Raw genomic sequence first — 14,920 nt, 5'->3', positions numbered from 1 at the left:
ACATTGGGGTCCTAGAAAATGTTTATTTTATTTTTAAAAAACCATTAGTGGGAGAGGCCTATAGAGGATTAAAATAATACATTGGTGGCCAGGGATTTAATAAAATAAAACACATCGTTGTTCAGTAGAACTCGTGGCTTCAGGACTTCAACTTCGGCTCCTTTCGTGGCTTCGGGTCTTTTCACGGCTTTGAAACTTCAACTTCGGCTCCTTTCGCGGCTTCTGGATTTTTTGCGGCTTTGAGACTTCAACTTCGGCTCCTTTCGTGGCTTCGGGTCTTTTCGCGGCTTTGAAACTTCAACTTCGGCTCCTTTCGTGGCTTCGGGTCTTTTCACGGCTTTGAAACTTCAACTTCGGCTCCTTTCGCGGCTTCTGGATTTTTTGCGGCTTTGAGACTTCAACTTCGGCTCCTTTCGTGGCTTCGGGTCTTTTCACGGCTTTGAAACTTCAGCTTTGGCTTCTTTTGCGGCTTCTGGACTTTTCGCGGCTTTGAGGCTTCAACTTCGGCTCTTTTGTGGCTTTGGGTTTTTTCGTGGCTTTCGACTTTGGCTCCTTTCATGGCTTCGTCTTTTCTCTGGACAAGTTGCGCACACCTGCGTCTGGTCGCTAAGGACAGAGGGTTCATAGCAACCACATGACTGATTAGATTCCAGAGTCCAGACTGGAGCTGCTGGAAACAAACTTACAGGATTGGAAACAAATGAAATGCCTGGGGGAGGGGCTGTGCATTGTTAGTGACAGTAAAGGCAAAGAGGAGACCAGGTAAGTCCAGGTGATAGAGGAGGAGTCACATCCATTTCCTCCCCTCACACACTCACTAACTCTCCTCTTACAATGTGAGGTCGGGAGGACCAGCTCGACAAAACCGGAAGTGACGTCTGTATAGGGCATCTGTTTTCCCCACGATGAGAGCAGTTCCCAGCGCCAGTCAGACTCAAACTTAGTCCCCCGGATAGTTCCAGCCAATGGGAAAGTACAATCACTCGGTCAGACCAAGACGGGGAGACAAAAAAATATATTAGGGCGAAGCAGCCCAAGATTTGCTCCTCCCGGAACCTTGGGGACAAAAACTACAAGTCCCAGCGTTCCCCGCGCACTGATGTCACAGTTCCAGGAAGCGCTGCAGGAGTAGGGGCGGAGTGTGATACGTTGGCAGCTGCTGGTCAGAGACCGATGAGCCGGGAGAGAGGGAGCCCGACCTGCTGGGGAGAAACGGGGATTCGTGGGGCGTAAGTTTTCCTCTGCCTCTAGTGCCTTATATGTGCCAGTCACCCCTGTGACTTCCTGTGCCTCCTGCCTGTAGTGGTGTATCCCTGTGCCTCCTGCCTGTAGTGGTATATTCCTGCGCCTCCTGCCTGTAGTGGTATATTGCTGTGCCTCCTGCCTGTAGTGGTATATTCCTGTGCCTCCTGTCTGTAGTGGTATATTCCTGTGCCTCCTGCCTGTAGTGGTATATTCCTGTGCCTCCTGACTGTGCTGGTGTATTCCTGTGCCTCCTGCCTGTAGTGGTGTATTCCTGTGCCTCCTGCCTGTAGTGGTATATTCCTGTGCCCCCTGCCTGTAGTGGTGTATTCCTGTGCCTCCTGACTGTGCTGGTGTATTCCTGTGCCTCCTGACTGTAGTGGTGTATTCCTGTGCCTCCTGACTGTAGTGGTATATTCCTGTGCCTCCTGACTGTAGTGGTATATTCCTGTGCCTCCTGCCTGTAGTGGTATATTCCTGTGCCTCCTGCCTGTAGTGGTATATTCCTGTGCCTCCTGCCTGTAGTGGTATATTCCTGTGCCTCCTGACTGTGCTGGTGTATTCCTGTGCCTCCTGCCTGTAGTGGTATATTCCTGTGCCTCCTGGCTGTAGTGGTATGTTCCTGTGCCTCCTGCCTGTAGTGGTATGTTCCTGTGCCTCCTGCCTGTAGTGGTATGTTCCTGTGCCTCCTGCCTGTAGTGGTGTATCCCTGTGCCTCCTGCCTGTAGTGGTGTATTCCTGTGCCTCCTGCCTGTAGTGGTGTATTCCTGTGCCTCCTGCCTGTAGTGGTGTATCCCTGTGCCTCCTGCCTGTAGTGGTATGTTCCTGTGCCTCCTGCCTGTAGTGGTGTATCCCTGTGCCTCCTGCCTGTAGTGGTATATTCCTGTGCCTCCTGCCTGTAGTGGTATATTCCTGTGCCTCCTGCCTGTAGTGGTATGTTCCTGTGCCTCCTGCCTGTAGTGGTATGTTCCTGTGCCTCCTGCCTGTAGTGGTGTATCCCTGTGCCTCCTGCCTGTAGTGGTATATTCCTGTGCCTCCTGCCTGTAGTGGTATATTCCTGTGCCTCCTGCCTGTAGTGGTATGTTCCTGTGCCTCCTGCCTGTAGTGGTATGTTCCTGTGCCTCCTGCCTGTAGTGGTGTATTCCTGTGCCTCCTGCCTGTAGTGGTGTATTCCTGTGCCTCCTGCCTGTAGTGGTATATACCTGTGCCTCCTGCCTGTAGTGGTATATCCCTGTGCCTCCTGCCTGTAGTGGTATATCCCTGTGCCTCCTGCCTGTAGTGGTATATTCCTGTGCCTCCTGCCTGTAGTGGTATATTCCTGTGCCTCCTGCCTGTAGTGGTATATTCCTGTGCCTCCTGCCTGTAGTGGTATATTCCTGTGCCTCCTGCCTGTAGTGGTATATTCCTGTGCCTCCCCTTCCCAGATATTCAATACACAGAAGTGCCTTCCCCTCCATACGTCTCTATTTAGTATTCATAAAATAAATTCTCCCCTGAAGAGGGACAAAGATCGTTTCATCTGGATCCCAAAAAAGCCTCATTCACTCAGTCACACTGGCACATTCATCCCTCATGTTCCCGAGCTGTGCCCATCCCCAAGCACAGGACTCCTATCAGCCTGTGTCACTATATATTATATATTATATATATTATGTACACACGACTCGGGGGAATCCCTTGAGACCAGAGGTTCCTTTCAATGGGCATCATTATATTTCTGAGCTTGTATCCCCTTTAAGCTTCGCCTGTAGACTTTATTTTCCTTGAGTGATTAGGAGAGCCCCTGCAGTTTTTTGTTGTTATACGGCCTTCCAGCCGGTACAGGCAGCGGCAGAGCTCAGAGTTGCTGAACTTCACTGGCAAATGTAGAACTAGGCACTCTATACAGTATAGCGATTACAGGGGAGACCTGGTATGGGACCTATTATCCAGAATGCTTGGGCCCTGGGGTTTTATAATTTGGATCTCCATACTTTAAGTCTACTAGAAAACCATATAAACATGAAATAATCCCAATAGGCTGGTTTTGCCTCCAATCAGGATTAATTATATCTTAGTTGGGATCAATTACAAGCGACTGTTTTATTACTACACAGAAAAAGGAAATAATTTCTAAAAAAAAAAAAATTGGATTATGGCCTTTCCATAATTTGGAACTTTCTGGATAACGGGTTTCCGGATAACGGATCCCATACCTGTACATTGAGTCGGTCTGGGTGTTGTTTCTAGTTAAAGGCAAAGTAAACCCTGGGTATTGAAGGGGTCAAGCTTCCCTTGAGTTTGCGACCAACTGTCGGCAGTGAAGCAGCTCTTAGCTGGCAGCCGGCACCAAGGACTGGTCTCTGTGGCTTCCATTGCGACTAGTGGGCACAGATTTATATTTGCCCAATGAAAACACGCGCATCTGCAGAGCCGCATATTCGTAAAGGGCATTTAAACCCACGTTTTTGCGATTCTCTGCACTGCTTGTCCCGACTACATGTATTATAGCAACAGTGTAGCAGTAGTCGCTTTCCAACCAATGCTGGTGATACCGCAGGTTGGAAATCTCCCAGCATGCTCGGTGGTACGGACAGAATTGGGGAGTTTAATTTGGGGGTTTGAACTTTGCTTCTTTGCCATTCGCAGTAAGAGCAGCAGAGGGGTGCCGAGCTCCCAGTCATGGACTTCCCAGTGAATACAAGAAGGATGGCTGGACGGAGGGGCTTCTTCTCCCAGTATACCCATCACCATCTGGCTGCCTTTTTATTGACCTTCTTCAGGTGAGAAACAAAGGGTGGACTCGGCGGTTCATACAGTAGCATTTTTGACATTTTTGTTCCAAAGTCCTACAGGCAAACGTTTCCCTGCAGCTGTAGAGCAGGCAACACAACTCTTCACTTGATGAATGATTTGCTTGTCAGCCGTAGGGAAACGTTTGTCTAATTCCAACTGACCAGGAGGAAACACCGTAGAGACTTTGGAGCAGGGAAATGTTAGAATGTCCTGGGCTGAGTCTGCGGCTCCTGCTCAATCTCTTCTCTGTTCCTCCCGTGCAGCTATTCTCTTCTCCACGCCTCCCGCAAGTCCTTCAGCAACGTCAAGGTCAGCGTCTCCAGCCAGTGGACACCCTCCGATTTAAACTCCTCCGCGTACATTGTGCTCCCCAACGAGGTGCGGGCAACGCAGGATTTGCTCTAATGGCGGTGACGTTGGTGACGGCCAATAATTAGTGTTTGTTTTCTTTCTCCCAACAGACATGGAATGGGAATACTCTCTTCCCGGATACCAAATCCGCCACCCTCTTTCTTGGGCTGCTGGACACAATCTTCCTTTTTGCTTATGCTGTGGTGAGTTACACAGAGTTGGGACAAGAGGTACTAGCATCCATAGCAACTAATATTATTGTGGCTCTCCCCAGGGGGGCCCCAATTAACTTACTGGTTACCTTAGCAGGTGGGAGTCCATTGTGCCATGCCTCTTGTATGGACACGCCCCGGATCTACCCCAGCCACTTCACAGTCCTTCCAAACTCCACCAGTGATCTACCCCATGCCACCTCAATTATGCCAAATCTGCCCTTTGGTAACCCGCAAGTCAAGATTTTTCAATGCCATCTAGGCCCCTCCTCTACCATGGACCCCCTTTACCCCTCAGTTGCGGCCCTGATGGCAAATACCCCTAACCCCCAGTAGTGCCCCAGCTTGTGTCTCCCTGTGCTCACCTTTAATATAAAAACACTTCTCTTCTGACTCACAGGGCCTTTTTATCAGTGGCATCATTGGGGACCGTCTCAACATGCGATTGGTCCTTACCTTTGGAATGTGTTCCTCGGCAATCACGGTAAGTAACCGGACTCCATAGGGCCATGACCGTAAGTAACGGGACTCCATAGGGCCATGACCGTAAGTAACCGGACTCCATAGGGCCATGATAAAAAGCTGGCGACAGACCGTGTCGGCAGCTTATTGGCCCATGTATGGGCCCCCCCGACGGGCTTCACCGATCGAGATCTGGACGAAAGTCGCTCCAGATCTCGATCGGATGGGACAAATAATCCCGTCGGATCGCGGTCGCATCTATTCGTTGATGCGGTCCCGCGATCCGACCGCCCGTTAAGGCATCGTTGGGCCCTAGGGCCCACGATCGGATCAGCCCGATATTGCCCACCTCAAGGTGGGCATATCGGAGGGAGATCCGCTCGTTTGGCGACATCGCCAAATGAGCGGATCTCTCCATGTATGGCCACCTTAACCGGACTCCATAGGGCCATGACAGTAAGTAACGGGACTCCACAGGGTCATTAGAGTAAGTAACGGGACTCCACAGGGCCATGACAGTAATTAAAGGGACTCCACAGGGCCATGACAGTAAGTGACCGGACTCCATAGGGCCATTACAGTAAGTAACCGGACTCCACAGGGCCATTACAATAAGTAACGGGACTCCATAGGGCCTTTACAGTAAGTAACGGGACTCCATAGGGCCTTTACAGTAAGTAACGTGACTCCACAGGGCCATTACAATAAGTAACGGGACTCCATAGGGATTTTACAGTAAGTAACGTGACTCCACAGGGCCATTACAATAAGTAACGGGACTCCATAGGGCCTTTACAGTAAGTAACGTGACTCCATAGGGCCTTTACAGTAAGTAACCGGACTCCACAGGGCCATGACAGTAAGTAACGGGGCTCCATAGGGCCATGACCATAAGTAACGGGACTCCATAGGGCCATTACAGTAAGTAACGGGACTCCACAGGGCCATGACAGTAAGTAGCGGGGGTCCATAGGGCCATGACAGTAAGTAACGGGGCTCCATAGGGCCATGACCGAAAGTAACGGGACTCCACAGGGCCATGACAGTAAGTAACGGGACTCCACAGGGCCATGACAGTAAGTAACGGGACTCCACACGGCCATGACCGTAAGTAACGGGACTCCACACGGCCATGACCGTAAGTAACGGGACTCCATAGGGCCATGACCGTAAGTAACGGGACTCCCAGGGCCATGACCGTAAGTAACGGGACTCCATAGGGCCATGACAGTAAGTAACGGGACTCCCAGGGCCATGACAGTAAGTAATGGGACACCACAGGGCCATTACATATTGAAACTGTCGGCACGAAAGTAGAACCTTGTGTTTAGTAGATTGCCCGATGTAACTGCTGTGCATCTGTTAACCTTTGCAACGCCGAGTATATCTCAAAGCCACGTGGTTACAGTATTTAGAACATTTGATTACATGGCAGCACTGTCGGCAGCATGCATCTACATTTTATAGGGCAGCGTTGCATACAGTTGAGCAGGGCGCAATACAACATTACAGTGCACGGCCCCTGCTCAGGCTAAATGCTCCGTTGGCGCTTGTTTGTGTTGCAGATGTTCGTGTTCGGGACGCTCACCGAGTGGCTGCAGTTTTACAATAAGATCTTCTACTGCCTGGTGTGGATAGTCAATGGGCTTCTGCAATCTACCGGCTGGCCCTGCGTCGTGGCCATCATGGGCAACTGGTTCGGAAAGTCCGGGTTGGTTCTGTTTTATTTTGGGCAACTCTGGTCTTGAATGTGGTTGAGCTAAATATTCATGAAACAGATTCCCAACCCTTGCCTCTGTCTTGCAGGAGAGGATTTGTTTTTGGCCTGTGGAGCGCCTGTGCCTCTGTGGGAAATATCCTGGGTGCCTTCCTTGCTTCTTCGGTGCTAAAATATGGCTACGAGGTAGGTGGCCAGTGGCATCAAGCTGATCCTATCTGCCATTGTTGCTCATCTTTATTGATTCCCTTAGACAGTACAGTATGAGGGTATAGCTTATTGTGTGCCCAGAACATTCCTTCTCTGTATATTTGTATTTATACATATGGGAGGAGGGAGGTGCCATATTGATTCCCTTATAGACAGTACAGTATGAGGGTATAGCTTATTGTGTGCTCAGAACATTCCTTCTCTGTATATTTGTATTTCTACATATGGGAGGAGGAGGTGCTATATTGATTCCCTTAGACAGTACAGTATGAGGGTATAGCTTATTGTGTGCCCAGAACATTCCTTCTCTGTATATTTGTATTTATACATATGGGAGGAGGTGCCATATTGATTCCCTTAGACAGTACAATATGAGGGTATAGCTTATTATGTGCCCAGAACATTCCTTCTCTGTATATTTGTATTTATACATATGGGAGGAGGAGGTGCCATATTGATTCCCTTAGACAGTACAGTATGAGGGTATAGCTTATTGTGTGCCCAGAACATTCCTTCTCTGTATATTTGTATTTCTACATATGGGAGGAGGAGGTGCTATATTGATTCCCTTAGACAGTACAGTATGAGGGTATAGCTTATTATGTGCCCAGAACATTCCTTCTCTGTATATTTGTATTTATACATATGGGAGGAGGAGGTGCCATATTGATTCCCTTAGACAGTACAGTATGAGGGTATAGCTTATTGTGTGCCCAGAACATTCCTTCTCTGTATATTTGTATTTATACATATGGGAGGAGGGAGATGCCATATTGATTCCCTTAGACAGTACAGTATGAGGGTATAGCTTATTGTGTGCCCAGAACATTCCTTCTCTGTATATTTGTATTTATACATATGGGAGGAGGTGCCATATTGATTCCCTTAGACAGTACAATATGAGGGTATAGCTTATTATGTGCCCAGAACATTCCTTCTCTGTATATTTGTATTTATACATATGGGAGGAGGTGCCATATTGATTCCCTTAGAAAGTACAGTATGAGGGTATAGCTTATTGTGTGCCCAGAACATTCCTTCTCTGTATATTTGTATTTATACATATGGGAGGAGGGAGGTGCCATATTGATTCCCTTAGACAGTACAGTATGAGGGTATAGCTTATTGTGTGCCCAGAACATTCCTTCTCTGTATATTTGTATTTATACATATGGGAGGAGGAGGTGCCATATTGATTCCCTTAGACAGTACAGTATGAGGGTATAGCTTATTGTGTGCCCAGAACATTCCTTCTCTGTATATTTGTATTTATACATATGGGAGGAGGGAGATGCCATATTGATTCCCTTAGACAGTACAGTATGAGGGTATAGCTTATTGTGTGCCCAGAACATTCCTTCTCTGTATATTTGTATTTATACAAATGGGAGGAGGTGCCATATGTTTTTTTCCTGGACAGTAAAGAATGAGTATAGCTTAATACATGTATACGTTTGTACCCTCCGTCTTATAGTATGCCTTCCTGGTGACTGCATCGGTGCAATTTGCTGGAGGAATAATCATCTTCTTTGGGCTTGTCACGTCCCCTAAAGAGTTAGGTATGTGGTATGATCCAAAATGTTATGTTGTTTGTATGGAAGGGACCACTAAGGAATTGGGGGGTACACTTCTAATTCATATGGATATATTCTGTGTGAGATAAAGTTGCAGTTGGCCATCTTTTTTTTATGCACTGGGGCATATTTCAGGCCTCCCTGATACTGGAGAAGGAGAGATGGACAGAGCAGCCCAAGAGGAAGGGGCAAACAAACCACTCATTGGTGGAAATGACGAAGGAGATGACGAATCAAATTATTCCATTCAGAGCGATGATGTTGTCATCACACCCAAAGCCATTGGTTTCATGCAGGCCTGCTGTCTGCCTGGGGTTCTGCTGGTAAGACTAAATTCTTTAATGCCCCCCCCCAGCAATAGCAAATGATCTGCCCAATACATAAATAATATTGCTGAGTACTTCCACCAGGGGCAGCATTGCACCCAGATCCGGTTACATAAACATCTGTCTCCTAAATCTTCTTTTATTCTCAGTGCTGCCGAGACCCATCACTTTCCTCTCACTTAAGTCTTTAAAACCCTTTGCAACAATCCTCATAAACGTTCCGTTTCTCCATCGTTTCCTCTCCGTAGTACTCGTTGGCTTACGCCTGCCTCAAGCTGGTCAATTACTCCTTTTTCTTCTGGCTGCCCTACTACCTGAGCAACAATTTTAAGTGGAAAGAAGCGGAGGCCGACCAGCTCTCCATCTGGTACGACATTGGAGGGATCGTAGGTCAGTACAATAAACCTCATCATGATAAAGTATCAAAAAATAAATATATATACCGGGTTGGGAGCTGCTCTCTGCCTTTGCCACTTCTAGTAGGAAAACCCCCACACTAAGTGCAACCCCGAAGTCCACAACTTCTCCAACTTCCTAGATTCACTGTCATAATGTTACTTCCCCTTTTATATATAATTGTGCAACAGATTGAGAAACATCCTCAGAAAACCTCGTCCTCGATCCATCACAGGCCCCGTGCCAATAAGGCACCAACTTGGTCCAGAAGAACCGAGTCAGCAGCTCTTTTGCATGACTTGCAGCATGACTGTGTGGTTTGCAGCAGGAAAAAACAGCTGATTAAAATATGTGGCACAGTCTTCGTGGGGATTATAAATGGGACAATCCTGGATCAGGGGTGTATCCACTTCTTTTCTCGTTGCAGGTGGGACAGTCCAAGGGTTAATCTCAGATTTAATGAAGATGAGATCCCCGGTACTAACTGTCAGCCTGGTGTTGGCAGTGGGCGCCCTGTTTGGATACAGCCGTAAGTACATTGCTCTGATATTCAGCTTGGAGATTTAGCCAGAAATGGGGAACACGGGAGCCGGGCCGTCTTGTTTTGGTCAGTTTCGGTGGAATTGGTAGAGTCATGTGTAGGGAAGAGATACAATCAGATCAGTCCCTGTTCGGATGTTTCCAGGAAAGATGGTTGGTTTCAATACACACGTGCAGAGCTGAATGGTCAGATATACGGTGAAATAGAAATACGCTGGCACTCAAGGCAACTTCAATGCAGGGTTACCCCTTGCTGGTTTATTTGGTGCAAACGTGCAACATTTCGGGGCAAAACCCTTTATCAAGCATGATATAGCAGATCTACGGTGAGAAACAATAGAATTCTACCTGTATCTGACAATTCAGCACTAACAATGGCCGATGTTGCCGACTGATATCCAAGTCTTCTCTGCCGATATTTGTCTGCTCGTCTCCCACCATACACACACGTACGATATTATCGGTGCCTCTATGGTCACCTTAAAGGAGAATTCAACCCTTTACCCACCCCCCCCCCCCCCCCGGGAAATGGCCCTAATTTTTTAGGGGCAACAGAGTTCATTGCAGCCATCTTCCGGGTCTTTGTCTTCTTCCGGTGTTTTGGCAATTTCCATCCATTTCGGCGCATGCGCAGTTGTCGCAAGCTGGTAAATTGCTCCAACTGCTTCGCCGGCTTACTGAAGACCCGGAAGATGGCTGTTGGGAACTCCAATACCTGAATCTGTGCCATGGGGTAAGTAAAAAGTTAGGGGCATGTTGGGTGGGGGGTAGGGTTTTTTTGGTAAAGGTTGAATTCTCCTTTAAGTGGTGGCAGTGGCCAGGGCAGATGATTGGATTGGCCATTCCTCATTCCGTATATATATCACGTGTCCAGTACCATCTTAATATCCAATATGGAGACGGAATAGAACAGAAAGTCATTCTACGACCATAAAAAAAAAAAAATAAGTTTGTTGCTTGGATTACTTCCCCTGCAAAATACCACAGATAAAAGTGAACTTCCCCTTCAATAGTAAATGGGCACAGTGTAGATCAGATAGATGCAATTGCTCTGCTTGTGGTTATATCTGTGCCAGATTTACCTTTGCCACAACAACCGGATACATCAATCGGCTTGCGGTTGTGTGAATTCTGCATTCCGGAAAGGGAAAAAGCAAATCTCTATCACTCTCCTGCAACTTGTTCCTGGCACCGTGGGGTAGGCAATCTGTGCTTGAGAGGGGCCGGCTATTCTCTCTATATAGTCCTACATGTTTCTGCTGCCTGGGGTGGGCCTGGGAACATGCAGATAGGTCATTGGCTGGTTCATTCTTCTCTTTCAGATTCCCCAAATGATAAGGTCATGAATGCCTTTATCATGTCAATCACAGGTAAGAAACAACCTTCTTTTCCCTACTGCTTCCCCTTTAAGTCTTCCTTATTTTCCCTACTGCTTCCCCTTTATTCAAGTGTATTTAGTTGTAATATTGGTGTGTAGGTGCATCTCAAGTCATTTTGCCTGGACATGTGCTTTCAGAAAGAGCCAGCACTGTAGGATGGAACTGCTTTCTGGCAGGCTGTGGTTTCTCCCACTCAATGTGTCTCAGTGGGACCTGGATTTTACTATTGAGCGCTGGTCTTAGATCTACCAGGCAGCTGTTATCTTGTGTTAGGGAGCTGCTATCTGGTTACCTTCCCCTTGTTCTGTTGTTAGGCTGGTGGGGGGAAAAAGGGAGGGGGTGATATCACTCCAACTTGCAGTACAGCAGTAAAGAGTGATTGAAGTTTATCAGAGCACAAGTCACATGACTTGGGGCTGCTGGGAAATTGACAATATGTCTAGCCCCATGTCAGATTTCAAAATTGAATATAAAAAAATCTGTTTACTCTTTTGAGAAACGGATTTCAGTGCAGAATTCTGCTGGAGCAGCACTATTAACTGATGTGTTTTGAAAGAACATGTTTTCCCGTGACAGTATCCCTTTAAATATATGTTCCCCCGCAGGGTTCTTCATCGGAGGGCCCTCCAACATGATCAGCTCTGCTATCTCTGCCGACCTGGGCCGCCAGGAGATGGTGAGGGGCAGCAGCGAGGCGCTGGCCACCGTCACGGGGATCGTGGATGGCACCGGAAGCATTGGCGCAGCAATGGGCCAGGTGATAGAGTGCTTGCGTGGTTTGGGTACTTGGTTTCTTGTACTCCAGGTAATATTTACCCTTTGTTTTGTTTTTTGCAGTTCCTGGTGCCTTTAATCCAGAATTCCCTTAACTGGATGTGGGTTTTCTATTTCTTCATATTCATGGTAAGACTGGTCTGCGGATGACTTGCACTTCTGTTTGGTAATAACCACCAGCCGACTCCCTGTACCTTGCTCTGTTTCTCTCTTACCCACAGATCTGCATGACCACCGTTTTCATGGTTCCCCTCATCGTACGGGAAACACGGGACTGGCTAAGGCAGAGACGCTCCTCGCGGCTGGAGAGGTGACTCGCCGGGACATTTAAACTGACCAATCGAACCGGAACTGACGGCAAGAGGGCGAGTTACCCGTGGGGAGAGGACTAGTTTGCCGTTGAGTTCTCAGACTTTCTCGCTGATGATGGGACCCTAAAGACTGACGGACAACCCTTTAGAAAAGGATCCAGTTTCTCTTCGTTTTACACAACCGTCCACTTTGCAGTACGGAGGCGCTTTAAATGGACACCGCGTCTGGACACCATGTGCAGAGGCACCGGCAGAGATTTGCAGTTCTGCAAACGCATTTACCTGTGTAGTGGAAGGAGACGGTGGATTTTAACCCTTCCGATATTCCTGTGGCTGTCCAGCTCTTTCTGCAGGGAAATGGACTCAGAACGTGGCCCTTTAAATACTATGGAGTTGCCATGGGTTAGCCCTAGCCTTTAAGAGGAGGCACTTTCTAATCTTCCCATGGGCTCAATCCACGGGGGGTTATTTTACACTTGGTTTGTTCCATTGGCCACGTTCTCTGTGCCTTCCGTTAAAAGCCCCTCTCCCAGGCGGCCATAGACGTTACAATTACAATCTTTCCAGGAAAGATGGTTTGTTTAAATACACACGTGTAGCGCTGAATCGTCGGATATACGGTGAGAAACAACAGAATTCTACTTGTATCTGACGATTCAGCACTAAAAATGGCCGATGTTCAGGCGCTTTCAAGGCGCCCAATCAAAATTTTCCGTCCAGTCCGATTGACGAGCCGACCGATATCTTCTTCCGATATCAATCGTCTCGTCTCCTGCAATACACACACCGACGATCGTCCGAAAATTAGTTTTGTGCGATATTGTCGGTGCGTCTTTGGCCTCCTTTAACTGGATGTGGCACAGTCAAGGGCCGATGGTGTCCTGTAGGTCCACAACCTGGTGGAAATTGTAGGGTTAAAAACAAAACACCAGTTACGCCACCGACAAGCGAAGGAATTCCAGTTTCACCCCCTCTTTTATATGGGATGCTCCCTGTCTCGTCACATTAGTAGTAGAAATACTGGGGTGTAAAGGGTTTATTGTTGTTGTTGGGGTGCTGTATTCTGTTTGCACAAGGGAATTTATGTAGACAGACTTCTCAAACGGTATTGTTAGTTTGTTATAAGTTACCTTGCTGGGAACCAGGGATTTTTAACTGACCTTTTTGTGTTTTAAAGGGTAAGTAAAGCAATGAAGTACCTCTAGGGTTAGTGCCACCCACTGTTTCCCCCCACCCAAACTGCTTTCAAAAATTACCTCCAAGTTGATTATTATATATATATAATTTTCCACTGCTAAAGGGGTTTATAGACAGTGGGGAATGATGGGGTCATCACTAAACAAGGGCCAAATTGAACTTGAAGTAGGCACTTGCCAGGGATTCTTCATTGCTAGACTTTTCCCTTAATAATATGATTGTATGTGTTTTTTTTAATTCACTGTTTTATAATGTGCTTATTATATCTGGTCTGAAAATTACAACTGCAATGGACATTCATCTTCTGTAAGACATTTATCTCTATTTTATAAATGGGTAGGTGTGAGTGCCCCTTTGTACACATCCTTATCATTTACAGTAGGGGGTACGTTATCCCTTATAATACATGAGTGATACTCAGAGTTCCCTGTATAACTCAGCCTGCAGCCTTGTGTCTTTATATGGTCACAGAACAACCCCTCAGTGACTTCTAATATCCTTATCATTTACAGTAGGGGTACATTATCCCTTATAATACATGAGTGATACTCAGAGTTCCCTGTATAACTCAGCCTGCAGCCTTGTGTCTTTATATGGTCACAGAACAACCCCTCAGTGACTTCTAATATCCTTATCATTTACAGTAGGGGGTACATTATCCCTTATAATACATGAGTGATACTCAGAGTTCCCTGTATAACTCAGCCTGCAGCCTTGTGCCTTTATATGGTCACAGAACAACCCCTCAGTGACTTCTAATATCCTTATCATTTACAGTAGGGGGTACATTATCCCTTATAATACATGAGTGATACTCAGAGTTCCCTGCTGCTAATTGTGTGTGTATGTGGATGCATGTATTATGACAAGGGGAAAGGGCTGTAACTAAGGAATACTGTATATAGTCATTTTAATTCTATTCTGTTGCTTTAGTATTAGAGTATGAAATTCCATAAATGACAACAACAGTTTTAGCTGATGCACCAGAGGGTAATTAATCCTGGCGTCACGTGGGGATTGGGGGGGGGGTTACGTACGTACGTTCTGGCTGAGAAAGGAACAAAGGATCTGTTACCTGTGTGTGCATGTAATTCTCCAGTCTGACCAGTAGAGGGAACATAACATATCACTGGGGCACGACAAGGTGGGAATGTGTTTCACATTGTCCTTTTTCACATTGTTTCATCAAAACAACAGCTCTCAGCAATATAACTACTGGTGTCACCCCCATATCATATATGCACATAATGTAAGTGTATAATATATAGGCACAGCCCCCCATCTTTCCTCTCTCACCCCCATATCATATATGCACATAATGTAAGTGTATAATATATAGGCACAGATATACCCCCATCTTTCCCCTGTCACCCCCATATCATATATGCACATAATGTAAGTGTATAATATATAGGCACAGCCCCCCATCTTTCCTCTGTCACCCCCATATCATA

General features: G+C 46.9%; 1 protein-coding gene across 1 annotated transcript; it reads left to right on the top strand.

Moving 5' to 3' along the window:
• The first annotated feature begins 1,117 nt into the window (after window positions 1–1,117).
• slc37a3.L (solute carrier family 37 member 3 L homeolog) lies at window positions 1,118–13,766 on the top strand. The gene is given in 15 exon segments (NM_001088723.1): window positions 1,118–1,229; window positions 3,871–4,004; window positions 4,281–4,395; window positions 4,479–4,571; window positions 4,981–5,064; window positions 6,608–6,753; window positions 6,849–6,945; window positions 8,444–8,528; window positions 8,679–8,866; window positions 9,118–9,259; window positions 9,693–9,794; window positions 11,128–11,175; window positions 11,790–11,941; window positions 12,022–12,087; window positions 12,180–13,766. Coding segments are annotated over 14 exon segments (1,512 nt in total). The 5' UTR covers window positions 1,118–1,229; window positions 3,871–3,903; the 3' UTR covers window positions 12,273–13,766.
• Window positions 13,767–14,920: the final 1,154 nt, after the last annotated feature.

The sequence above is a fragment of the Xenopus laevis genome, chromosome 3L (genome assembly GCF_017654675.1).
Source record: "Xenopus laevis strain J_2021 chromosome 3L, Xenopus_laevis_v10.1, whole genome shotgun sequence".
Classification (NCBI taxonomy): Eukaryota; Metazoa; Chordata; class Amphibia; order Anura; family Pipidae; genus Xenopus; species Xenopus laevis.
The sequence above is the reverse complement of the archived record's forward strand: the minus strand, read 5'-3'. Positions and strand labels throughout refer to the sequence as shown.